The sequence below is a fragment of the Tyto alba genome, unplaced genomic scaffold, assembly GCF_018691265.1.
Source record: "Tyto alba isolate M040663 unplaced genomic scaffold, T.alba_DEE_v4.0 Super-Scaffold_42, whole genome shotgun sequence".
Lineage (NCBI taxonomy): Eukaryota > Metazoa > Chordata > Aves > Strigiformes > Tytonidae > Tyto > Tyto alba.
Window position 1 is genome coordinate 3,057,339 of NW_024881318.1, and position 27,000 is coordinate 3,084,338.

The 27,000-nt window shown below is 40.4% G+C and overlaps 1 protein-coding gene across 1 annotated transcript in view; it reads left to right on the plus strand.

Annotated features, from left to right (window-relative positions):
* The window catches only part of ALPK2 (alpha kinase 2), a 41,284-nt gene extending 14,553 nt beyond the window's left edge, over nt 1-26,731 (plus strand). Inside the window, exons 3-11 of the mRNA XM_033009228.2 lie at nt 2,173-5,032; nt 7,667-7,814; nt 11,101-11,228; nt 11,332-11,367; nt 13,499-13,773; nt 13,896-13,984; nt 17,210-17,427; nt 19,302-19,350; nt 26,361-26,731. Of these exons, the coding sequence (XP_032865119.2) occupies nt 2,173-5,032; nt 7,667-7,814; nt 11,101-11,228; nt 11,332-11,367; nt 13,499-13,773; nt 13,896-13,984; nt 17,210-17,427; nt 19,302-19,350; nt 26,361-26,595 (4,038 nt within the window). The 3' untranslated portion in view covers nt 26,596-26,731. The remainder of the gene's footprint in view (nt 1-2,172; nt 5,033-7,666; nt 7,815-11,100; nt 11,229-11,331; nt 11,368-13,498; nt 13,774-13,895; nt 13,985-17,209; nt 17,428-19,301; nt 19,351-26,360) is intronic.
* The last annotated feature ends 269 nt before the right edge of the window (nt 26,732-27,000 follow it).

The window sequence follows — 27,000 nt, forward strand, 5'->3', positions numbered from 1 at the left end:
GAGCAGACTTGAGCAGGAGACCAAGGCCTCGGGAGTCAGAGGGGACTGCAGTTGTGGAGCTGAGGCTCCTAGGCTCAGGGTTTCTAGGTAAGTATGCACTGGCCGAGGAGTTCTGAAGACAGTGTGGTGGCAACTGCGTGGTGCTTGGGGTGGGAACAGCAGTTAAAATCATTGACAAAAATTTTCTATATCTCTTCCTTCCCCATTGTCCACAGCATGTAGTCAGCTCCACATCCTACTCAAGCTGAATGGAGAAACAGAAGGGATGAAAGTTGCAGCTGAAGTGGGTGGCTTTTGCAGCAAAGGAAAGCAATATTTACTACAGCCGGTAATGCTTTTACCATGAACTTATGGAAAGTAAGAACCTAGTGTCCGAGCGGCCCCTGCCTCTACCCGAGCACACAACAACTCATGGGAAATCCTTCATTACATACCCTTCGCTAAATAACAACACTTGCTGCTTTTTAGAATTGTTTCCCTGAATTGTGTCTGCCAGCAGTCATTACACATTTACAGCTCTGCTATAACCCAGAGGACTCACCCATTATGTGTCACAGTTGGTAGTTTCAGCTGTCCAGCACATCACTACAAGTTAACAAATAACTATGGATGGAACTGGGACTCATGAGGAAAAAAAACAACCCAAAACAGTTATGAAGTTGAGTTTGTGGCTGGATAAAAGCTAAAAAGTTTAAAATGTCTATAAATATTGGTGTTTTTTAAACTCAGTCTGATGTTGTTTAACATTTCTTTATTTTTACTGGGAGTAGGTGCAAAGCTTGAGACAACCACTAGAAAGATACATGGTCAAATGTACAAAATAATTCCTGAGGTCCATGTTGTTATATTCCGTTAATGACTTTGAAAGTAATTTTTTTTTTTTTTCAAAGGTTGACTGCTAAATTGCTCTCTACTTTTACAGATTGTTCTGGCAAATGAATGGTAACCAAAAGCATAAAGCACAAGTCGTTTAGGAAACAATGTATTTTTGTCTGGTAAAAAGTTGTAGGCTTCTCCAACTGTGATTTGCTATGGGTGAAATGCTCACTGCCTCCATGGAATTAATTTAGAACTGCAGAGAACTAGAGAAAATCCTGGAGAACAAAAGCATGGCAGGGACTCCAGAACAAGAATTTAAGAGTGAAGGCTCAGTTCTGAGAGGAATGGTGAACAGTTTAACAAATTTTGTATGCCAGGCAGATGGCAGCATTTTTGTTATCCCATGCAAGCCCAAGCATCAGCCAATTGTTCTCTTATGCAAGGAGTGCACACCTTATTAAAATTAAGTTCAGTTTGGCTTAGTTTAATCAAGGAATGGATTATTTCTACATAAAGTGACAATTTGGAATGTTTTGATACAGAAGAATAAAGGAGATGCAGGAGGAATATGAATTTTTATTTCCTGCTCCTGCTTTCCCAGAGGTACCCCTAAGGTTGCAATGCATATTTCATTGCTAGTGGACTGAACGTGCCTTATATTGAGCAATTCGTTACCATCTGGACAGAAGCAAGATCTGGAATGATCTCTGGCACTCTTTTGAAGCAGGACTCGTCACCTCAAGGGGTCAGAGAAGACCCAAGACAAATTTCAAAGGCGGCTTAAAACTGACCCAGAGAAGTTCATTTCTTGGTAGGAGTCTTATTCTGAAGCACGGCAGACTTGGGGTTCATTCTCTGAACTTTTCAAGACTGATACATATTAAGAAGGCATCTCTGTGAAACTTAAGACACCGGTGTCCATGATGGAAGCAAAGGGCAAGGCAAGCTCACAAAGAACTAGTCTGGGTAGTATGGTGGGACACTCCGACTGTTAGCAAAAGGCATAGATATGATTATTTTATATCACTTTGGTTTGGTTTATTTTATCTTTATCTGTTTTTATCTAGCTGGACTATATCAGTCATTGATCTTCATCTTGATTAAATTTTATATTTTTCAGCATTTGGATCCCAATCTGAAACTCACCAGGGATCAAGCCTGTTAAGACCCAGGAGTTTGGTTTCAGTCCATTAGGTTGATAGCTACAAGTCAGAAACTTGACTGTTGACAAATATTAAAAATAAAGAAAATTTTAAAAATTTAGGTACATTTCAAGCCAGGACTCTAGTTCACGCCTGTGTCAAGGAGCAATTCTAATTCTTAATTACATTTCTCTTTTTTTCTTTTTTGTAGAATCAAGGTGCTAATCTTGAATTCTTTACCCAGAATTGTGAGAGACTATGTATGGAGCCTGAAATAGAAAAGGAAGACATCGTCATGACTTGTGAGAGTGCAGGAACCATCCATCCAGCTTCAGAAATGCTCTGTACTGAAAAGACATTACAAGCAAAAAATGCAAACTTACAGGCCTATTCTCAACACCATGCTCCTTGTGATAAGAGAGAAAGTTGTCACCAACAAGTCTTCTGTGAGCAAGTTATTAGCAATGACATCAAAGCAAAGAGTGATGTTTCACCTTTTGCTTTATGGGATACGAACTCTGTTCCTGATAAACAAGAATGTTTATGTGCTGTTCTCTCTTCTGCAAAGTTATGTGATGAGCCAGGGGAGGGAGAGCAAAGGTATAGTTTTGACTCACACAACAGCAATGACACAGATGTTCTCTGCAGTCTATCATGTGATGAATGTCTGTTCGAAGCTAATCCCAAGTCAGTCCTGGAATCTGGAGAACCGGGGTGCAAAGGAGATGCTGGTATATCTGCAGTGCATGACAAGCTATGGAAACTTCTTCATGAAGATGACTCAGACTATCAAATCCCATTTGAAAACCGGGGGATAACAAGTTTAGAAATTAGGCCGACAGATATCAAAGTCACAGAACTGAACTTTGTACAGGAGACCTGCTCTGATCATCTTTTGCCAATAAATGTGATAAAAGAGCAGGAACCTATTACACTACCAACTAGTGGACAAAGAACGGAGAAAGAAGACTACAGTGTTTCTAATATCCTACTTAAAACAGATGAAGCATGTAACAGTGCAACCATAGGAAACATTTGTCTTGCACAGGTGGTAGAAACAGATGGTGTATGTCTAGATTCTAGCACTGGAAATAAAACAGAAGCACCATCCCCTTGTGTTTCAGCAAATAGTATAATCTTAAATACAGGGGAGTGCTTGGAGCAGAAGTCAAATCAAACAATAACTGACAGTAATGGATCTATTCAAATGACTGTTGTTTGGGAAGGAAAGCTTACCATTAATAATGCTTCCCAAACATGTGATGCAAATTCTTCTCAAAGATTAATAAATGCTCAGAGTGGTAATTTAGCATGTGACAAAGAAAATCCAGCTTACATGTCAGATAAGTCACATGGGACAATTGGGCAATTACTTCATAGTGAGCACAACATATGTCTGATAAATGAGTCTGTAACTGGTAAAGGGCATAAATCTAGACACTGTTATCCAGCAAGAAAAGAACTGGCTTGTTTCCCTGAAGAGAAAGACATTTTCCCCAGTGAAAATACCAGTCAGTTTACACATGAAGAACAGTCTTCTGTTAACACCATACATAAAAGTTCTGAAGATAATCTACAAGAAAGAGGAAATCGCTCAGAATTGAGCGCACAAAATTACACTAATTCTGACAGTTACCATATTTCAAAAAATAATGACCGTCAAGATTTTCAATCTATTTCCAATGCACAGAAATACAGTAATGTAATGCAGTTGCCAAATTTAACTAAGACTCCCAAAACCATCATGTGTAAGAATCTCCCCCAAAATAGAGACCAACTGCCAGAAATAGAAAAACAAGAAGTGGCATTCAATCTCTCTTCTGGGGATCCATTTTTAAGAGATTTTTGTGTGGAACTGCCCAGAGATGAACCATGTAGAACAGGAGAACGGAGAGAGATTTGCATAGGTGATGAACAAAGGGCTGAAACTTCCTGTGACTCAGGAGTTAGTCATGTTTCAGAGACTCAGACTGCAGTTTCCCCTCAGAATACATCAGAACAACATGTATTTCTTGTTAACAGCACCTTCAAGTCTGGTGAAGATTTAAAACCAGATTCATCAAAAAATTGCACAGATGCATCTGGTACCGTGCTACTTAGAAAGGCTCAAAATGAGTGCCACAGCATAGCAAATGAGGATTATAGAGATATCAGTAACCAGTTAGATATCCAGCAATTGACTGTAAAAGAAACGTTGCCATTCTTCACACCGGTAAGCCGGTCAGAGGGCCTTTGTACCAGTATCTCAGCAATGGAGTGTCCTGGCACAGGAAGTCATGTTAAAACTGAATCCACACAAACTGCAGTCAAAGTAGATGAAAGTTTGAGTACACTAGAGACTTTCTGCAAAGCATTGCGGGATCGGTTCCATAGGGTACCTGAAGAAAACAAGGAGGAAGCAGTTTTGTGTGCAAATAAACAAGAGATTCAAAGAGTTATTGAATGTAACCCAGATGAAGATGAAATGAAGTCTCCTTTGCACACTTTAATTAGCTCCATGGCTCAGAGACAGTTTATGAGTGTTAGCACTAAGCAGTCCTGTCCTGACTTGATCTCTTCCAGCAAGCTAACTGAGGTTGCTAATTCAGTTAAGTCTACTGAGTGTGATAAAGATGAAGAAGTTAGAACATCAGAGAGTGTAGTAAGTGGTCTAGTTAATTTGCCACCAGCTGATTCAGGCAACAGCCAGTATCTTCAAAAGCAACCACCCTGCAGCAGACCTCAGCCATTCTCCTTGGCCTTGACCACATGTGATCCATTCCCAGTCAATGCAGAAAAGCTAAGAAGTCAAGAAGGCTCAAAATCCTACAAGACATCACCAACTGTTGCTGAGCCTGAGCCCAAGCCCATCAAATGTAAACAAGACACAGCAAAGAGTGGGCATGTAGGTGCTGGAGCTAAGAATAAATTACTGCCAGCAACACTGTCAAAAAAACCCCGACTAGAGGAGAGAGGAAATGTCAGCAAGGATCCTAGTTGTGTTAAAAAGTCTGTGAAGAGCGAGGCAGGCATGATTCATAAAGAAGATAGAAAAGAGCAAAGGAAACTAATTTTGAAAAAGGATAGCAAAGGTAAGAGAAAACTGATTTTCATTTCTGTCCTTTCCCATCGTTTCAGCTACAACATGAAATTAAAATTTGTTAAATACACTGCAAGCCTCCTTTACTCTAAATCATGTTAGCTAAAGGTGTCCTGCCCTCACTGATTTTAATTTCCAGTTCTGTGAACTTAGTAACTAGTGCTGGGCCCGTGCCACAGAGCTGAACCTCCCTAACATCCTTTTCCTAGCTGGAAAATATATTAAATTTATGAATTTTTTAACCCATTTGAAATAGTTACTACTTCATTTGTCTCTTCAAGTAACTTTTCAGGGATGTAGAGCATAATGGTACCACAAAACTACACACAGTATAGCAACTGCAAGCCCAGTGCTTGCATGTTATGTTCTGTCAGGGCTGTGTTCCCAGGTATTCTTCCACACTGTGGCTCCCAAATGCAACTACCCTCTCTTGGTTGCCAAATGGTTTTATTACGAGCAAAGTAATACTGTTAGTGGTAGGGTGCCACTGATAAACATAATGTTTTGCAGTCCTGTCTGGTGATTGATGGCTGGTTCTGCATTCCTTTTCACCACTGTTGGTCATAAATGACACTGATGAAATTAGCAATATTAAACTGACGTAGAAAACATATAATTGAAATGAGATTCAGGTTGCTCCTCAGAGTGTCTAGGAGGTTGCTAACAGGGAAAACAAAACGCAGACAGGAGTAGCAATAGTGTAGCAGCTAGACAGGTGAGGTATTTGTGGTTTCTATGGATACTTTGCAAGGACCAAGGTCTTATCTTTATGTTTTGACATTACATTTCATGTTCACATCATAAAATGATTTCATAGATCAGAGCAAGACTGAATAGTGACTATGGGTAAGCTACACAACTGTGAAGCTCTTCAGAGATTCTAATTCCAGTGTGGTCTGGTGAGACTTGTATTTTTCCAGTCACATTGTAAAAAACCCCAAACTTTTCTCTGTTGGAAGGTGTGTCCTTTGCCAGAGAACCAAATGTGTGGGAGGAGAGAGGCACATTCCTTCAAAGCAGAGCAAGCAAATTGCAATTACTGAGAAATGCCTGATCTTTTCCCATGTACCTGAGACTATGCTTGAAAAATGTTTTACAGGTTTGCATCAGCTAAGACTGACTTTTCTTAACCTGCTTCTGATCTGCTTCAGTCTAGACTGAAATGAATCTATGTCTGTACTTTAGAGAATTGTGTGGACCTTTGCCCAGCATTATGGGGAGGTTGGTATGGTTGGTCTGCTATATTCTCAGTGTTCTCTTTTGTATCATTTTCAGTTGCAGGAGGGACGACTTTGTGGTTAGGGCAGGTAATCTGGAGCCGTTAGGTCTATTTACAGTTCTGTCACATACTCTCTGTGTCATTTTAGCCCTGATTCAGCAAGATTCTTAGGCCTAAGGACTTAAGTGACTGCAAGTTAAACATAGCAGTGAATTCCAGGTGCCTGACCGAGTTGGATCCAGCATTCCTACAGCATTAGATGGGGAAAGTTAAGACTGCAGGAATGGGATCCCCGAGGGAGATGTGTCACACCAGCTCATTCAGAGTGCAGCAGCTCAGAATTAACACAGTCAGAAACATAACATCTTGCATTTTACAGCCCTTACATCTATTGGGGATGTCTCACTTGGGCACAGGGATATCTCATGATCCCAAAACCTTTCCCTGCGTATGTGTTGATACCTTTCCCTGTATATGTGTCCCTTTCTTTCCAAGTACCCCCCACGCCCCCGCTCATGCCATGCCCATGTACAAAGGTTCTGCAATGTTCTGTGAGCCAATAAACAAGTCTTAGCAGAGGACCAGATTATCAGGGCCTTCCCCAGACTAGGCAGAGCGCTCTCTTTCTGTAACCTGAGTGATTCCTGGGTTTGTCCTGTGCGATGATCAATGTTTAGCAAAAGAACCATGCCTTATGGCTGGAAAGGTAGGGACTTTCTTTAGAGGCAGCAAAAGAATCCTTTGAAACTGAAGAGGGAAGCAACGGCCACTGATACTACCAAATGCAAATATCTAACCACTAAGTGTGGGTTCTTACCTCCAGCTGTGTTTTAAAGGAACTGGTGCCACCGCTGCATCTTGCAAAGAGTCTCATCCTGGCAGTGTGTGTTAGGTATGTTCCAAGAACACCTTGGAGACTGAGCATCTCCTGGGACTTAAAGTCTTTTCTCTCAAAGGCTGTAATCAGTTAAAAAAATCTACTAGTTACAAGTATTCAGTTAATATGAATTCTCATAGTGTAACTATATGGTATGCTCTACCTTTGTGGTGTTTTGGTTTTTTTTTTACTGGTAAAACCAGCTGGTCCTTTAGTCAGAGAGAATGTGTTTTGATTAAATTATTTTATGTCGACGCCTTTTCAGGCTAGAACTTCCCTTGGGTCCTATTCCATAAATTCAAAATGTCTGCACTGAAAATGTTTCCATTGACTGTGTGGGGCACTGAAATCAGTCTTTTGAAACCTCTGTATTTTAAAGCCTTGTTTTCTGCATCAGAAGAAATCATGATTATTTACCAGTGTTGTCATATTAATATTCTTAACATCTGCAAATCATTCTGGGATTCCTTTAAAATACCAAAACAATATAATTATCTTCTAATCCTGAACTGTGGCTTTTCTGTTTCAAGCTCCCAAGCTGCTGAAGAAAGTCCAAGCAGAGTTGTTCCCTGACTGCTCTGGAAATATTAAACTATGCTGTCAATTTGGTAACATTCATGGTGACTCCACCATTACATGGACTAAAGATTCCAAGTTATTAGCTCGACTGCAGAGAAGGTGAGTGAATGTTTCTGAAGGACTGGTAGTTTCTGAATAGCTTTGGGGAAAATATGCCAGCAATTCACTCTTGTACCTGTTAAGAGGATTAGTATGATTGGTGCAAAAAATAAGTTTAAACAGGGTAATTAAGAAGCATATCTTCACACAGTGCATAATATTGGTCACAGTTTGCATTCCATCACCAGTAATTCCTTTCAGCCTGTTCATAACCAGTCTCATCCAACTTTCAAGTACCGTAAAAGATCAAATGAAGTTTGAACCTCAGCACCCAGCCAAACAACATAAACACGCTCGGTTAATATGTGGGAAGCTGTCTGTCTTTGTGTGGTGGAAGTGAATTGCTAAAACAACTAACATGCAATGTAGAGCTTGACCTGATTATTCCACAATATCAATACAGACTGGGGGATGAATGGATTGAGGGCAGCCCTGCAGAGAAGGGCTTGGGATACTGGTGGATGCAAAATTGGACGTGAGCTGGCAATGTGGACTTGCAGCCAAGAAAGACAATCTGCATTAGCAGGTCAAGAGAGATGATTCTCGTCCTCTACTTTGCTCTTGGGAGATCCCAGCTGGGTTACTGTGTCCAGTTCTGGGGTCCCCAGTACAAGAAAGACACGGACCTATTAGAGCAGGTCCAGAGGAGGCCATGAGAACAATCCAAGGCCTGGAACACCTCTCCACTGAAGAAAGACTGAGGGCGTTGAGGCGGTTCAGCCTGGAGAAGAAACGTCTCCAGGGAGATCTTCTTGTGGCCTTTCAGTATTTAAAGGGTGCTTATAAGACAGATGGAGAGAGTCTTTTGCCAGGACCTGTAGTGACAGGACAAGAGGCAATGGTTTTAAACTGAAAGAAGGCAGGTTTAGAATGGACATAAGGAAGAAATGTTTTATGATGAGTGTGGTGAGACTGCAATAGTTCATGGTCTGAGCCCAGAGGGCAACTGAGAACTACACAGCTGCTCACTCACACCTTCCTTCGAAGGAATGAGAAGGAGAAAATAAAGCAAGAGGCTCCAGAGTCGAGACAAGGACAGGGCAGGATGACTCATCTGTTATGGGCACAGGCAAGAGACAGACTCCTTAGGGGAAGGAAAAAAAATGTCAGTTTAATTCAAATACTAACAACAACACTTAACAGACAGGGTAGGACAGTGAGAAGAATCACCACATCTTAAAAACACCTTCTCCTTACCCCTCCCTTCTTTCCAGGCTCCGCTTTGCTCCCAGTTTCTCTACGTCCTCCCCCCAGCAGCACAGGGGGCAGGGGGTGGGGGTTGGGGTCACTTCGTCACCTGTTGTTCAGCCCCCCGCCCCCCCCAAACCCAGCCCAGGGTGCCCAGAGCAGCTGTGGGTGCCCCCTCCCTGGAAGGGTTCAAGGCCAGGTTGGACGGGGCTGGGAGCCCCCTGGGCTGGGGGAAGGGGGCCCTGCCCGGGGCAGGGGGTGCCACTGGGGGGGCTTTGAGGTCCCTCCCAGCCCAAACCAGTCTGTGAGTCCATGATTCCACTTTGAACTTCATATTCAGTATCAAATGGAACTTGAAGCTGATTGGATTAAACAATGGGAGTTGTATTTAAGGAAGAATGATCCCTCCCTTCAGCCCAGCCAGTTAACCTGACTGAGTGACTGGAGGCAGTGCAATGAGAAGGGTGGAAATAAAAGCTTCTTAAGGCCTTTACCAGGATCTTTTCCAGCTTTTCTTAAAACTTCATTTTCATTAAATGAGTTATTTTCTTCTGTAGCAGTAATGACATTCTTCTCATATAACTTTTTAAATCTGTTTATAATGTTTCAAAAATACAAAATGAACTCTACCTAAAGCAAAAAAAATAAGAAAAGATGTTTCCATCAGAATGCACAATTCTGCTAAAATAAAAAAGTTTTGTAGGAAGGCATCTTCTCAGATGTTTTATTAAGTGGAATGAAAAAGTTGCATGAGTTAGTTAAACTTCCCGTGTCATTCTGATTCTTGTTGTTTTAACTATATGGATTTTGATTATTGTATTGCAGTATCCACTGTAATATTAATACATGTCATTATCTGCTAAATAATTTTGCAGTGTTTTAACAAATAGTGCAGAGATACCAAATTTATCAGTTTTTACAGTAATAACAAGTATAATACATGATAACAAAATATCTGAATTTTAACTTCATAGGATAAATATATTTTTAAATTTTGGAAAGAAAGTGAAATATATAACAGAGATTTACAGTAAGAGAGATTCCTATTTACAAATTTTATTTCAAAAATGTTCAGTAGAGTTCAGTGGAAATCTCCCTTCTCTCACAATCAAAATCTAATTAATTGTTTTGTGTGTACCTGAGCACTGTTTCTTCTTTTGGAAATACACCTCACCTACAGAAATACATAATCTGGACTGTTTGGTACATTTTAGATTTTACTTTCAATAGGAGGTGATTACAGGAAATTAGACAATAAATCTTTGAATTTTTATTACCTGTCAACACTCGGAAACGTGTATTGAAAAATACATGCTGTTAGTAATATTAATATATGCCAGGTAATTCAATTTAAAAACTGTTGTTGGATAAAATTAGTTCCCCAGTGTGCCAAAATATCATGAAACTTCACGTTGGCAACAAAACTGTGTACACCTTCACTAATTCACTTCACAACAGCTTTAAAACACAGTAGCCAGGCCTCCATAATCCCTGCATAGATTATCTGGTTTGCTGATAAATACTTCCGTGGACATCCGCTGTGGTACATGTGAAAACCTTCATAGTCTGAGAGGACTTTTCACTCAGACATAGCACTGTGTGGTTTTATTGCTTCTATAGCCAGCGTGGGTCTGCAAGTACTGTAGCATTCACATGGCATTGCACCCCTGTTAGTAGCATCTACCTTTGATCCATTTGTGAAACTGCGTACACAGACATCAGAGAGCAATTATCTAGCTTGAAGAAAGCAAAGGAACAGAGAAAGCTGAGTCAGGAGTCAGTACTGAGGAACAGCATACAACATTTTGGGCTTTCATATGTTCATGCTCCATATATTTGACCATGATATTGACAGGAATATTAGAATGCCTTTTGGTGTGATGTAATTGTTTTGGGGTTTGATTAAGATACTTTTGTGAAACACATAGGCTGAATGCTTTTAAGTGGGGTGAAATGAAATTTGTCAGCTTGCATCATATTTGAATCAGTCTTTGCATTGAGGGACAGAAATTCCAGGGACAGGAGGAGAGAGATATGGGATGATCGGGAGAGATCTTTTTAAAATATTAATGTGGAAAATTAACATATTCTTTTCCAGTGCCCAGGATGACTCTCCCGTCTCTTTGGCAATAGCTAAAGCCAGTAACAAAGACCAGGGAATGTATTACTGCTGCTTGAATAATATGTATGGAAAGGTGACTGCTGAGTTTAATCTGACTTCTGAAGGTAAAACTCAATTTATAATTTTGATTAATAATAATGACAATGGCAGTTTCCTTTTTTTTTTTTTTTTTTTAACTACAGAATCTGTTTCTTTGTCTCCTTGTAGTATTGGAACATCTCTCAAGTTTTCAGAATTGTGAAGGTAAGTACACAGTCCTCTTGAATGTGTGCTCAAATGTTTGTTCATTCTGATTTCCAAATAGAACAAAGGATGGAAAAATTTAACCAGACTGAGACATTTTGACAGTTATCCCATGGGAAACTATCCATTAATGCCACTGAATCAGTATTGTGGTTTTGCTAGCTGTCTTTCCCTTTTTACACTCACCTTTGCTATACCATCAAAGATCAAATTCACTTTAGCTCACGGGAGTTTTGTAGGTGAAATACCCTCATGTAGGATGGAATGGTTTGTGCAGGGTGATGGAGTGCCCACTGTGACAAACTGTTGGTCTGAACGTGACTGTGTAGCTTCTCGTTAGCTTGATGCACTAGCACTTCACACCCAGTAAACAGTGAAATAGCATTGTGTCGCGTCATACCGAGACGCAGACACACACACAGTACTGAAAGCTCTTTTGGCAGAAAAACTCGCCAGCGGTGTTTGAACACATGGTCTTTGCAAGTCACCTGCTATGTAACTACTCCAAGAGAAAGACAGGCATGAAGATTTGGAATGCTTTCCCCATAAGTTAACTTGTGTTTAATCACACTCGGCGTATGTTTTGCAGGGCTGCAGCTAAAGATAGACAGTGTGTTGCAAATCGGTTTATAATTTCTGGACACTGTACTAATAGAGCACTTCATTTGGCCAATTGAGTTTTCTTTCTCTTTCTAGAAGAATAAAATTAAACATTTAGTTCCTTGTTAAAGTAAAGACAGGACTTTTCATATAACAGCACTGCATAACTTTTGGTCAACAGAGAATTTTAGGTGGTGTTAAGGAGCCTTCTTATTCTAGCTTTATATGTGCACTGTTTCCTCTGTGCTTCAAAGAGAGGCAGTAGTGGACAGAATCTAAACCACCCATAACTACAAAGGGGAGCTCAGAGGCCTTCATTGCTCCCTACTGTACACCTTTTGTTCTCCTATTTATCTTTTTCACTGATGTTCCTTGAAATGTTAGGATTAGAGAGACTTGAAGTGCACTTAGAATTTTTTAGTTTCTCAGTGCTTAACCATAACCACTTCTTTATTGCCCTTATATATTTTTTTTCTATTTGTATTCCGGTGATCATTTAAAAGGGTGAAATCCATAATCCTGCTTGATTTCAGCTGTAACAAACTTAGGTGTACATTCTTATGCTACTGGTACCTTCAAAATCCATAGGTGTGGGGATAAGAGAAATATTATTGTACCATTTTCTCCTGAATACAAAGATCTCTAAAATTTATGTATTTACTTTTTGATTGAGACTGACATGGTCATTTATAGAAATGTGCTTCTTATTCAAAACCACTTATGAAATTAAAATCTGGTTATTTTCTTCTACCTTTGTTCATGAACCTGTTTTTAAGCTGGTGCTTGCCAGATTGAAAAGAAACACTTTAACCTGCCAGTCTGCAGCACTGGAGCTGATGTAGTGAATGTGGCTGGTACTAGGAAAGGCATGTTTCCATAATGGTCATATTGGATAAGGACTGAGACCTCTTTCAGCTGAGTGCCTCTACGAATACGTTGGCAGAATCTTTCCCTGAAATCATTCCAAGCTGAAAGCTAAAACAAGCTCTGGTTGTACCAGCAACTTCTGGCTTTTCAGAAAAGTCAGACTAGCTTCAGAAGAACGTGCTCTGAACACACTGGGCACAGAACTGTGTTCTACTTTTAAATTCATATCTGCATACGCTGCTGCAATTGGCTTTATTACCATCTCTGTCTTCCCAAAAAAGCAGAGTTGGCAGGATCTCTGTATTCCCTCAATGCCTCTAGTTCTCAGTCAGCTTGACTTACTTCACATTCATTTGAAGCTCCAGTTTACAACTCCTCTAATAGTTTTAAAAACAGCTTTTGTGATCTTTATTTTTTGTTTGCTACGCTCTGTTTTCTTGTAAACCTGAACTGCCATCTTTCTCTGTGCTGGCTTTAGATGGTAGAGGCAACAAGTTAGATTTAGAGGAGCAGGGTCCCAAACCCATATTAAGACAAGTTAGGCCATGTGTTCTGTTTCCATTTTCTTTAATATTCTATAGAGAGATGCATTTGTGCTCCCATGTCCATCCCTTTCCCTGTGACTGCAGGATGTTGTGCAGAACAAAGTGGCATTGTATTTCAGGTGTGGAAGAAATTGAATTCATGCAGCTCATGTTCAGAGAAGATTTCATCAGTGACAGCTATTTTGGTGGGAACCTGCATGGAATAATAGCTACAGAAGAGTTTCACTTTGGTGAAGGCATGCACCGGAAAGCCTTCCGAAGTAAAGTGATGCAAGGCCTCGTGCCGGTGTTCGGTCCTGGCCACGCCTGTGTTCTCAAAGTGCACAATGCTATCACATACGGGACCAAGAGTAAGGACGATCTAGTTCAAAAGAACTACAAACTAGCACTGCAGGTAAGCTTCCCCTGTCCTTTGTAAGCAAGAACCGTAGGGAAAAACTGTCTTGCAAATATTCAAACAGATGATCTGGTAAATGTTTTGAGTAATATTCCATAGGCATATCTGTTGTAATATAGGAATGCTACGTCCAAAATACTGCAAGAGAGTATGCGAAGATATATGCAGCTGAAGCTGAAACCTTGGAAGACTTTGGGGAAGTACCAGAGTGAGTATATATACATATAAATATATTTATATACATATACATGTATGTGTATATATATTGTCATGTGCCACAGCTCCCCACTGACTGCTTGGAGTAATTACTAAAGAAGAAAGAGGAAATCTGAGAACAGTGTTACAGCTGGAGTCATTACCTAAATAATACTGAGTATCAAGGTGGTGAGAAAGATTCTGTTCCCATTAGAAAAGGACAATGAGTAAAGACAGTAAATAGCAGGCAAAAGGCATGATTTTTATACAAATTTAGAGGAAATTATCCGTGTTAGTGAAGTAACACCAGCAGGTGATACTACTAGTATCATCTAGTTACAGCAGTAGGGGATAAGTCTGGCCTTCCAACTTTCCATTAAAAATTAAATCTTCTGAGAAATCATGATCATTCTGAAGCTGGCATGAAATCACTCTTCAGTCAGGCTTTCTATGTATAGAGTCTTAAGCCAGAAAGCTCAACTCTGATTGTAGTTTTTCCCAAAGACTGATCTATTTAATTTCAAAGTTTTCAATTTCCCAAGTTAGTGTACATCAGACCAATAGCTCAGCAAAGATTCACCTCTGCCTCTGGGGCTGGGAGGTGGCACCTTGAGGATTTGGTAATAGATCTTTTTCAAAGGATTTGCTGTTCCAGTGTCAGGCTACTGTGTAGAGTTGAATTTGCAATGGATGCTTGAAATTCCATCTTCCTTCCTTCAAGGGTAAGACCTGCATGCTTGACAGCAGGTTAAATCTCCATCTCCATTTAGATGACACAAGATCTGCTCAGCTGCACTAATTCCCTGAAAAAAAACCTGCTTAAAACACAGCCTGTGGAATGATTCCTTAAAGCCATCTCTTCAGGATTAGAAATTGTGATGGAGATGACAGTGAAATCTTTTAGGGAAAATATTTGTGCAAGTCAGCTTCTTCTCTGGAAATATATTGCTCTTGGTAAAATTTGTGTTTGAGAGATTTCTCTGGGCACAGGATATAACCTCTAGTTTTGATACGAGAGAGAGCATGTACCCTCTGAAAACTGAAGTCTGGTGCAAATAACAGGCACATGGAAAGTTCAGATCTGGTGCTTTATTCTAGAGATGGCGTGCATGTGCTTTTGGTTTGCTTTTTAATTTCAAAATTTTAAGGCTAGATTCCTTTCTTCTAGCCAGCCCTTGTCAGACCAAACTTGTATTAAAAAGGGTACATTCCTTGCAACATTTTATAAGGTAAATAGAGCAAGAGAAAAGTCATCTGTGTTCTCCAGAGTTAGCTTTAAAGCTACAACCTTAGCCTATCTGTGCACATTTGACTGCAAAAGAAAGCTGAGGAAACGATAGAGAAAGCCCTGCCCTATAATAGCCAGTGGCCTGGCAGCTAGACATTTATAAAAGGGCAGGAGGGGGAGAGAGAGAGGGATTCTGTGGTCTTGAGGTTACCTATGATGCTGCCACAATGGAGTAGTACTAACATTTCTATTAGCCAGTGACACATTTATTTTCCTTTCAGTGTGCAGTGATATGAAACTATATGGAGCCTCATATACTAACAAAAGCTGTTCACTTGAATGATACTAGTAGAGTTAAGCTGTTATCATACCTTGAGTGAGTAGATTAGAACTAGACAAGTGTCTAGAATTGCAGTGATTGTTCTTTAGAAAGAGAATAACGAGTGGTTTAAAGGCCATCTGTACAAGTTTAACTGCATGTGCTATAACAATAAGGGTAAAATATCACAACAACAAATAAATTAATGGCGTCAGAGAAACTTGATTGTGGACTAGGACTGGAAGACTTATACAGAAGCGCTCTGGTTATATGTGGTTCTCTGTCCCATGACTAATTCTTCTAGACCTCCTTTCAGTGTATATAGAGCACGTATGTACATTCACAGTTCTGCCGTTTCCAGAATCCAGGACAAGTATGTCTAGAAGCAAGCCCTTTGTCAGTGTTGCTCTAAGAGATGACTGTTTGTAAGAAAACAAGTAACTAGAAGCCTGTTTTGTGGTGACAGTCCTTTCTCCCATTTGTTATGGTATACTGCTAGGAGCTCTTGTGAGCCAGCTGATAAAATATGGTTATGTTCTGTTACCAGCTCCAGCTGAATGGCTTTCCAAAATGACCAGAGCAGTATTAAATTCTACTCTAATATACACTGTTGGCACTTTTTTGCTTACTCTAAGGTTTTAATTTTGGAGACTTATATCCTAGTATCATACTGCTGCCTAACAAGTATGTAGAGTTTTTCCAATGTAAGTACAAACAGAAGAAGACTATCTGGGAGGTAGAACACTGCTTTCCAGACAGCAGGAACTTTGGTGACCAAGAAGTTCGTCTTGCTACTGCAACAGACACTTCCCTCCAGTCTGTTGTCATTATCACTTCACGTTCTCTCTGGGAAGACCATGAAACTCCAAGTGAAATTTTATCCAATTGGACATGAGTGTTGATGAATCTTTAGACATAAATGGACCTAATCTGGATTCCTTCAAAACTTTGTAAGTCTTTCTGGCTAAACTAGCTCAATTTCTAAATAAATAAAATGAGACAAAATGTTTCAACTTTGCAATTTCCTGAAAACTTCATACAGAACTAGCTGAAGTTTTCTGACCTGGATCCAAACTTTGCCAAAGTCCAAGAATCTTCAGATTCTAGATTTTTCACTTGAGCCAACTTGTCTTGAGAATCTGATGATCTTTCCAGAGACATTCTTGTTTCCTCTTACTTTTTGGTAAAGTAGTCGCTTTGTATTTTCATTATCAAAAGTGTTTGCTAATTTTGGATGTGTCCGGTTTTAGAAGTCTAGTCTGAGAAATTCTCCACCTATGCTGGTCTTGGGCAAAGCTCTTTCTGAAGTGGATCAAATTGGCAGGTTCTTAGCAGCTCACAGAGACTGGATCACGTATCACTTTGCCTGAGCAGCCAGAGCAGTGACACTCCGAAATAAGCAAGCACTCTACTGTGCAGAGTTTAGGTTCTGGGATGTAGTTGGACAACGTAAGAAAGGATGCTTTGAAAAAGTTTACATCTGAGTAAATAATACGAAGAACATAGAGGATAATGTGATTAAGTTCTTGAGCTGCCTAGAAGGTCCCAATCTTATCCAGATGTCTCCTGGCTTGGTTTAGACCTGGTAACTGTTCATTCACTCTCTGAGAACACTGGCCACTTTGAGGGTTTCTTACTCCTTCACTGACAGAACTCTCTGGATTTTATTGGTTTTTATCCCTTGATTTCAGGATCATTCCTATTTTTCTTGTTCATCGCCCTGCTAATAACATCCCCTATGCAACAGTGGAGGAGGAGCTGGTTGGGGAATTTGTGAAATACTCTGTCAAGGATGGCAAAGAAGTAAATTTCCTGAGAAGAGACTCAGAGGCTGGCCAGAAGTGTTGCACCTTCCAGCACTGGGTGTATGAGAAGACCAGTGGGAGCTTGCTTGTCACTGACCTGCAAGGTGAGTTTTCTGAATGGGGGCAATAAAATGGCTTTCCTGTGATACAGCCTGGTGACCGCTCACAATCAATCCCTGTAACTGCAGAACTTCCAGAGACTTATTTCTGAGCAATGTTATTCTTGGCTCTCTGTGTCCTGTTGGCAATGCTGAATGTGCTCCTTCCATAACCTTGTAACAGGCGAAGTCTTCTCCAGATGTGGACAGTACCGTGGCCCTGTGCCTGTTTTACACAGCATCTCATGCAGATCAGAATAAAAGATAGAAGAGAGAGTTAGGGTATTTTATTTTCTAGCCTCTTTTAAGTACACTGTATTTATTTGTGTGTGTGTCATCTTAGGGAACAGAAAGACATTAATTAATTGCCTACTGTGGCAGCAGGGGCTAACGTGCAGGATTAACCTATGCAGTATTATGATGTTTATCTAATCAGCAGAGAAAGGGAATTTTCACCTCACTTATGTCCTTGTAGAAGACAGTTTGGAAAAGGAAAAACAAATCTTACACTCTTAACAGGAGAGTTGTTTTTCCACATATCTCCTTAGTAAATCAGGACACTCAATATGAGTCGAGTCTGGCTTATGGTCTCACCTCCCAGAGGTTAATGAAATGTCTTGTGAATTAAAGACTTCAGTTTTTAATAACATCCTAGTCCTTCATGTTTTCTCATATTGAAATACAAACAATCTCTCAACAGTGGAATGCTCCACATTCAGGTCCTGGCTAGGTCTGAAGAAATGTGTTCCTTCAGAAAAAGAATAATGGTGAAGAAACTCCCTCCTCACATTTACTAAATGCTGCCCTTAGGCTCCTATGGGTGTGACTCCTTGTAACTGCTGAGCTGCTGGTCCTGTACCCAACACAGTATGCAAAGATGTATTTGAAGCAGAGAAAGACAGACCCGTGTTGAAGAAAACCAAAAAAATGTGGAATCTTAGAAAATATCCCATATTCTTTAACAAGAGGAGAAAGGAAAACTATCAAGTCATCTAAACAAGACCCATAAAGTAATTTAAAGGGGGAAAAATGAACAAGATCCTAGCCTGAGGGAAGCACAACAGCAGAAATCATATCTGAGCCTCTATAATGATTGCTGCCACAAAGGACAATATACCTGCTGCTGTTGAAGAGAAACACCCTTCCTCTCTGATCATCTTCTCATATGAGTATCTAAGCTGCATTTTTCAGGCATAACAGTTGAGACTTCTGGGGGGTATTCTCCAAGGAAAATGGTCTTGACAAAATGGTGATTTTTTCCTGTATAGAAAAAATTGCACATGGCAGGACTGGATTTTGCCTATAAGCAGGTCAACAAAGGAACAGGTTAAAACCCCCAAGTTTTTGGAAATACTGAATGAGAAAGAGATTTTTGATCTTACCCAAAAAGTAAAAATAAGGTTGACTGACCTATTGCTATTTGATTAGCAAAGCAAATATGCAGTTCCTACTGATAAACATTGTAGTCCAAGTTTGCAAATCATCAAAACCACAAAACCCGTAAATAAATATACACATCTCAGGGCAGGCACATAAGTGAAGATTTTGTATGTTTCTTAAAATGCACTCATCAGAGCATAACACCTCCTTCTCCCCCACTGACTGTCTCACACAGGACACAAATTATGCTCTATTTGTCACCTTGCTGTCTGTAAACTACTGGTACGAGACTGATTTCTAGAAATTGCTAGTGATACAAAGCACAAACATCCTGTTTTTAATCGGGGTACTTTAAAATGTTTTGAAAAAACTGTGACAATTGAAATTAAAAATATGAATCAATAAATAATATTTAATGCCTCTATATACGGTGCTTTTGAATTTTAAGATATTCCTAGAAATTCTAGTGTAACATAAGCTGTTTCCTTCGTGCCTTGTAGGTGTAGGAATGAAGTTAACAGATGTTGGCATAGCAACACTGGCCAAAGGGTGAGTGAAAATTTATTTCTCAACAGCATGGTTTTGCTTTACACATCAGTCTCTTCACAGTGTAAATATGTTGGGGGGAGGGTGCACTAGAAATGTACTCTTGCTTTAACTTTGGGAAAAAACAGTCCTCGTCTGACTCTTTTAACTTCTTTTTGTTCATACTTATGGGAATCCGCCTATAAGGGAAACACATTTATTTTGTTCTAAAAGGATGGGGCTACACTGTGGATTGGGCTTTGCTTGAGAGGTCTCTGGTGACTTACAAGTGAGGCACTTTACTTGGTGCTACCTCAGCTGGAGGAAGGTAGGGCTGAAAATGCAGGGCCAGCAGTGGCTCCAGCCTGGGGTGCAGTGACAGACCCAGTGTTGTTGGTGCCCAGAGCTTCTGACCATGGAGGAAATCTCTCACACCCAGCATGCTGTTGGAGCTAGAGCTCCAGCTGGGCTTGCCCTAGCTAGCACCTACCCCAGCAAATGCAAATACAAGTGCTTATCCAGCCCTGCTGCTCCTCCAGCTGCCGGTAGCCGAGGTGACCCTTCTCCCCTCCTACTCTCCCACTGGAAGAAGAGAGGCTATCTACCACAGCCCTGTGGGAACTAGGAAGGGAGGTGCTCTCAAAGGGGCCAAAGTTTGTATTGCCCTTTTGAGAAGGAATTTAAAGGGGTGGCGCAGGGACTGCGTGAGAGAACACAGCTGAAATCCTCCCTGAAGCCAGGAAGAGTGCCTAAGCTTTGGAATATGTATTTATGGCATAAGCTTTTATAAAGACTATTTTTTCAGTTTAGAACTCTGTGAGTTAGTTTTTCTTCCTATAGTAGGCAGTGACCATAAGCTTTTCTTGAGTCCATGTTCTTGTCAGCTGCATGGGTGGAGGGAAAATGTCCATTCAGCTTTGTGTAGGCCACTTAACACATTTCCTTTTTTATTAGATAAGGGATTTGATGGTAACTCTTTCCCTTCTTTCTCAAAAGCAGTAATTCTGACCTATAACATAAGATCTGTTCATAATATTTAAAGAAGCCTCTTTCCTAGTAGTTTTGCAATGGTTTCAGGTCTTTTGGGGAGACTTAAGCATGTGTGTAAAAATATAGGCCTTTAACGTTATAACTTTCTTCCACTTCTCTTAAGTTTCTGTTAATTAAAGCTTCTAGTTATGCCACAGGCCGAAAGAGCCATTAATAGGAATAGGCAGTGCAGGCAGTCATTCAAATCAACTGGCTGCTGTAAAGGGGAAGGGGATAGGAGCAAATACCTGTGACCAATGCTTTAAATTCATATTCTCCTTTGAGAAACTGACAGGAAAAAGCAGATCTGGTCATATGTATTCAGTCCTTATACTAGAGCTTGGCTATATACCTGTGGTACAGGAAAAAAACCCCCACAATATCTTTTAAATTATTAAAAATTTGACCCCAGAATTTTCTGGGAAGATCCTTAACATTTGCAGGCTGGCATCCATTCAAAATTTACATTGATTTACTCTTTTAGGTCTGAATCCAAAGTTAAATCAGTTGGAATGAAGTTACATCATCCTGTTATAAAACAAAGAAGTCATAAAAATTTTATTTAGGCAACACTATTCTCTGGAATCAGAAGATTTATAGAAATGCTTTAATGGGTGTTGTTGACCAGCTCACTATAGGAAATTACTCCTGTAGAATTACATGTTGGACTAGGGAAGGGGAAGGTGAAGTTAGAAAATGAATATACAATGCAAGCTGTAGTAAGCATCACCTCAGTCATATATAAGGGAATATCGTTTTCCTTTGTGAACAACCTCTTAAAAATGTTGAGTATTATTTTGTTTGTCATTTAACTAATGATATTGCTACAAGAGAACAGATTTTTCCTCATCTTGTATTTTTTTTTCATGCTCCTTTCTTAGAAAGGACACCTCTGCATTAGTATCTGCAGTTTGATTTTTAATTCCACGAGCCTGGATGGGGAAAACAAACAAGTACACAGAATTCATCTGTACTACTGGCTATTGCTGCCTTTGGTAGCGTGCAGCCATGCTGATGGGAGGTTGTCTATCTCACATGTTGGGCAGAACGTACATAGTCCTACTTAACTGAAAAATGTAGTATGATGCTGTTATGATTTTAACTGTATCATTAGAGAAGATACAAAGCAGATTTTTTTGTGTGATTTCCTATAGGAATTCTTAGAGTTTCCTCAACCACTCCTTGCAGAGGTAGTGACCTCACTGACCACAGACAGGTTCTCTGCCTCCAATTCTTCTAAGCCTGGGCCAATCACATCAAGGCAAACCAAAAATATCCTTGGGAAATGATTCCTTGATGAATGGATGGACATTCATGTTGTTTGTGGTTGGAATGTAAATTAAATGCAATTCTAATTTCACTCTAAGTTCAAACTTGTGATCAGGGGGGAAAAAATAAAATCCATCTCCCCCACCCCTGCCATGCTTAAAGTATGGTCAAGCTTTCAAATAATCTAATGTCGTAGTATAAATTGTTATCAATGAATTTGCAAAAAAACAATATAGCAACTGTCTTGAATTATTCATGGCGTTTATCCCCCCGAGTTTATGTAAACTCAGCAGAATGAACAGCATATATTAAAATTTTGTATGGATATTCAGCATTGCTCACTGCCGTTAATGATTTTTTGGGGGGTCCAGACTCGTATTCCAAGTCTGAACAAAAATTTCTGGATAAGCATTTATGTATCATTTGTCTTCATCTTTGCCCTCCTTTCTGTAGAGGCTGTGGAGAGACCGATGTTTTCAACAATTAACACTCTTCAAAGTAATTCTGATCTTTTACCCTTTCTATGTCTGTTTTACCAGTGAACTGGAAACCAGACGGACCCAAGGCAAAGGGTCACTTATTCCATGTGCTGAATTAGCTGCAATACAGTTTCTGTCAGTAGAGGGCGAAGCCTAACTAGAAACGGAAAAGCCTGGAAAGTATTTTGAGCGTAGCCACTGGGGCGCACCAGAGTCAGGAAATCAGTCCTTTAAATAAGCTACTCAGTAGATTCTTTGGCGAACGTAAACCAAAATAATACAACGCAGTGACTGGCTTCTAAGTGCAAGCAGTGAGCCAGGTTAGAAGCTGTGCACAAATGCTCAGGTATTTATCCAAGAATGGTAAACACAAAGATGAAGGAATCAGGAACACAGTGACCTACGGTCGTGATGATTAACAGGGGTGCTGTTTGCCAAATGTGGATCTGAAAGTCTGTCTGGTTTCGGGGAATTGATAAATCTAGTTTTACCCAACAAGGCAACAAGAGGGATTGGGGATTTTAAGCCTGGGGACAAATGCAACATCCCACCTTCAGATTTAAGGAAGATTTGGTTCAGGCCAATATGTGACTGCCAAGTTTGGGAGGTGGAATTCTGTCCGGGCTTTATTTATCAATCATCTAGTCAGTGAATTAATAGCTCATGCTGAGCAAAATAACAGATTCATATTTTTCAGGGCTTGGAATGATCAATAGTTTGGTGTTACTGAACACAAAACATATGAGAGCGATACAGATTGTACAATTTAGAAGCCATTCATTAATGGAGGCCTTCCCTCAATTACACATACCACAAGCTATGGCAGCACAGAATGGTTTGAGTTAAGCTCGCAAGTCCTGCCAGACTACAGCAGAGCTATGGTCATTAGGTCTGTCCAGAACAAATGATGCAGTCTGGAAGCACACAAGGGAGGCTGTCTGGAAGCAGTGACTAACAAACAGCAAACAGCTGGAGAACTGTGATGCAAAACTTTGGTCTCACATCTATAGGTTAGTTTTCCTATGGCCTGCTCTAAGACCTGGGGCTGTCTGCACACTGCAGAGCCAGACTAGGCTCACCCATGCCTCTTGACTTCCAAAGTGGAGTGTTACCTAGGCCACATCTGTAGCCACAAGATCAAATGCAAATGTGTTATTTTAAGGGAAGGGAAATGATGATGGCTTGGTTTAGGAGCAAAGCTAGTAAAATAAAAATAATCACATGTTTTTAATATAAATGTTCTGTCTCTTTTCTCAAGATATTTATGCTCTTACTTTTACTGCAAATATTCCTGGCATATGTTGAGTTCCAAAGCTAAAGTTAGTTAGCAGGGCATTCAATTGTTCATTTAAAGTGTCTCTTAGTCATAGTATCATCTGAGCAAATGCTACTGATGTTTAGATGTTCCTTCAAAGACATACAGGAAGTGACAAATACCAAATACAGATAGGATAGCCATTTAGACAGACTTTTATTTACTTCATGAGAAAAGTGTATTTTTTTTTTTAGCTCAACTTTTTCATTCCAAGATTATTTTCACAAATAAATGAGTTTTATCAGAATTTTATAGCAGGAGAAAAACACGTGAAGAAATTTTCTTTAGTTGCCACAAAATGGCTACCTAGGGGAAAAAAAAAAAAAAAAAGAGCAAGAGCATGCTGTCATTTTGCAGCCACAGATTAAAACAGTCATCATTCAGAGCAGTGAAACTTCTCGCCTAATTGATAGCCCTGGAGGTAACTTATCATTAATATTTCTGCCAGAACACACCTACACAAAGCACAGGAGAAATGAAGCCTCTCAATCACTCTCGCAGCCGAAATGGAGAATTTCAGATACCAGAGTAGGCAGGTGCTACCCCAAGGCTGTCTGCACAGAGCCTCATTATCTCCTCGTTACACACCTCTGCGGCACCCAGCGCTGACACACCGGGGTGGTGGAAGGTGCTCTAGCAGCAGCTGCTGGCACTCACCCGAAAGACCCAATGGTTAATTGCATATTCGTGATAAATTAATACAAATATTTTGGTCTAAGTTACTGCTCTTTGCTGGCTGTGCATTGCTCTGCTTTAGCTAGTTTCTGGAGCCAGGATCAATGCTTGATATCAAGAGATTCTCTTGCTGAGCGCAGGCACGTTTGCCCGTGGAACTCAGGTTCTGCTGCTGTGTCTTGTGCACACACCTGTTGGCTCTAGTAAAGCCTCAAGTCTATCATTTCTCCAAAGGAGTGAGAGAACAGTTCACTGTCTCGCTGAGCTCCAGGGTGTAGTCCTGAAGTAACAATGGCAGCCCTCTTAAACTTCCTTTGGGTAAACAAGCACAGAACTTACTTGGAGAGAAGAGGGAAAAAAAAAAATTCTTTGCCTGCCCTTTGAAGTTCACCTGGCTGTTTATAGCAAGCCAGCAGAGTGGTTTCTCTGGAGCAGGGCAGGCTTACTACCTGTTTAATTTAGAGGGTAACAGGGTGTAAGAGGGTCTGGCGTGAAGAGCTTCACAGGACAAATAATAGTAAAATGCATTTGGAGCTATATTTCATTGAAATGCATATTTAACATTCAAAAACTCTGACTTCAAAGAAGAATCTGAAAATAAAGTGTTATGAGAAGACAAAAAGGACTCCTAAATACTTATGAGGAAAAAAGTTGAACTCCAAAATAGTTTTTCTTATTGTAGTTAACCACCAGCAATAATTTAATTCCTTAGAAAATAATGGTCTTCCTTAGAAAATAATGCTGTTCACCTTACAATTATCAGCAAAGTCTTCATCATTGTGGCTGCCATAGCTTGTCTGAAATCGTTTGGGGTCCATCCTCCATGGGTAGGCAATTGTGACAGTGTTTAAAAGCAGCAGCAAAATGTATAGGAGACTTTTTTTGTCTGTAAGGGGGACTGCCAGTATACATTGCCATTTTGGTATGTGCCTGAATAAGCAATAAATATTACCTTTTAGATATCCTACAGAAACTTTCAGCTTTTCATTATCCACCCAAGAGATTTCTTTCCTCCTAGGATGGAATTACTGATGCTAGAAAAGCAGTCAGACTGCGGTTTCAGCCTTTCTCTTTCCTCTCTGTAGAGAAACACTGGAGATGCAAAATAGGACAATTAGGTATCACTGGAGGCAGAAATCGTCCTTTTGTGGCACGGTATTTCAGTATATTTTCAGCACTGGCACCATTCCTTTGTAGAAGAAGATTTGGCAAACTGTGTTGCAATAAAGATGCTTATCTGTCAGAAGGAGTTTGACCTCAGGGCAACAGTTTTCTTTAGCACTATACAATCTGCATGAGGAAAGAAGTGCTCTGGAATGCTGTGCCATGAGCATGTTGTGTTAATTTCGGTGCTAAATCTTGTTTGTTCTTCATGCAGTGATAACTTGTAGTTCAGTTCTGAGGACATTGTATGTCCAGTGAACCAAGAGAATAGGGTAGAATGTGTGCTTAAGGTTACCCAGTAAGGAGAAGAGCACCCTGACCTTTCTTCTCCCTTCTCCGTCCCAGTAATCTGGCCAAAAATTACTCCTTTAAAAAGCAGGTGCAGCTTTTAAAGAAGCTGATGCAGCTTCAGAAGCAGGCACCAGAAGGAATGTGAGGAGAAGAGAGATGTGCATGCTCTGCCTACTCCCTGGCTTTGCTAGCCCACTGAAGAAGCGAAAGGTAGCAGTGGGAGATACGGTGGTGGCTTGGGAACTGTGAAGGCTGGATGAGACTGCCTTCCTCAGGAACGCTCCTTACATCCTTCTTCCCCGAGAGGCTTGGCTCCTTGAGATCTTGTAGTCAAGCCTGGGGGAGGGAGGAATGTAACGCTGAAGTTATGGACATGTTTGGATGAAAACAGCTGCTGGTTCTGACACCGCCTCATGCGGCAACCTTGTCTTTCGTGGTAGTCAAAAGAACTGTTTATAGAGAATGATGTAAATGGACTTCATTTATATATTACTGAGACAAAGTTAGCCAGCAGGTAATTATAGTCCCAACTAAATGAAATGACAAATAGTAGCCAGGACACAGACCACAAGACTATGCTTCTTTAACCCCTTTCCCTCCTCTGTCACTACTTATTACTTGGTTTCTTTCACCTCTTAGTGGCTCAGTTTGATTTTCTGTGACTGAGTTAGTGCTTCTCAAAACAGCATGGGTGGAAGAGACTTGCTTAATGTTTTCAAGCTGGTTATGAGTCAACAGTCATACTCTGCCTCCCTGTGCTGAAAATGAATCTTGAAATCCCATTTGGCTTTCTTTTTTCTTTGTTGCTACAGATACAAAGGTTTTAAAGGCAACTGCTCGATTTCCTTCATTGAGCAGTTCAGAGCCCTCCACCAGTGCAATAAGTACTGTGAGATGCTGGGGCTGAAATCTCTCCGAACCACTCATCAAAAACAGAGGAAAGCAACATCTATGAAAACCAAAAATCTACCAAACTCACCGACTATAAAGAAAACAATGCCCAAGAAAGCAAGAGAACCTAGAGACTTCATTTCTTCAGAGCACTGAGTTGCCCTGTCCCGTCTTGTGAAAACTCCTCTCGAGGATGTGTAGTAGTGATAGGCACCAGTGCCTGGTGGGGGGATAACTTCAGTCTTTTGCCTTATGACATTATTTTGAAGTCATCTTGATGCTGATGCCAGCTGCAAAGAAAGGAGCCGATTCTGTGGTCTTGATACCTGACATTTAACACCAGGACAAGGTTTTGAAGACAAACTAAGCCATCTGCCTGGATTATTTTACAACCTATCTGTATATTGGTATCTGCACATATTGAGTCTTGGACATTGAGTGCACCACAGGTCACTGGAAAACATCTTCCCTTCTCTGTGTCTGAGCCTGCGACCCTGTGGGTTCAGCTGCTACATAAACATCAATATATTTAAGATGTCACTGAGTGAAAGTTTTGCACAG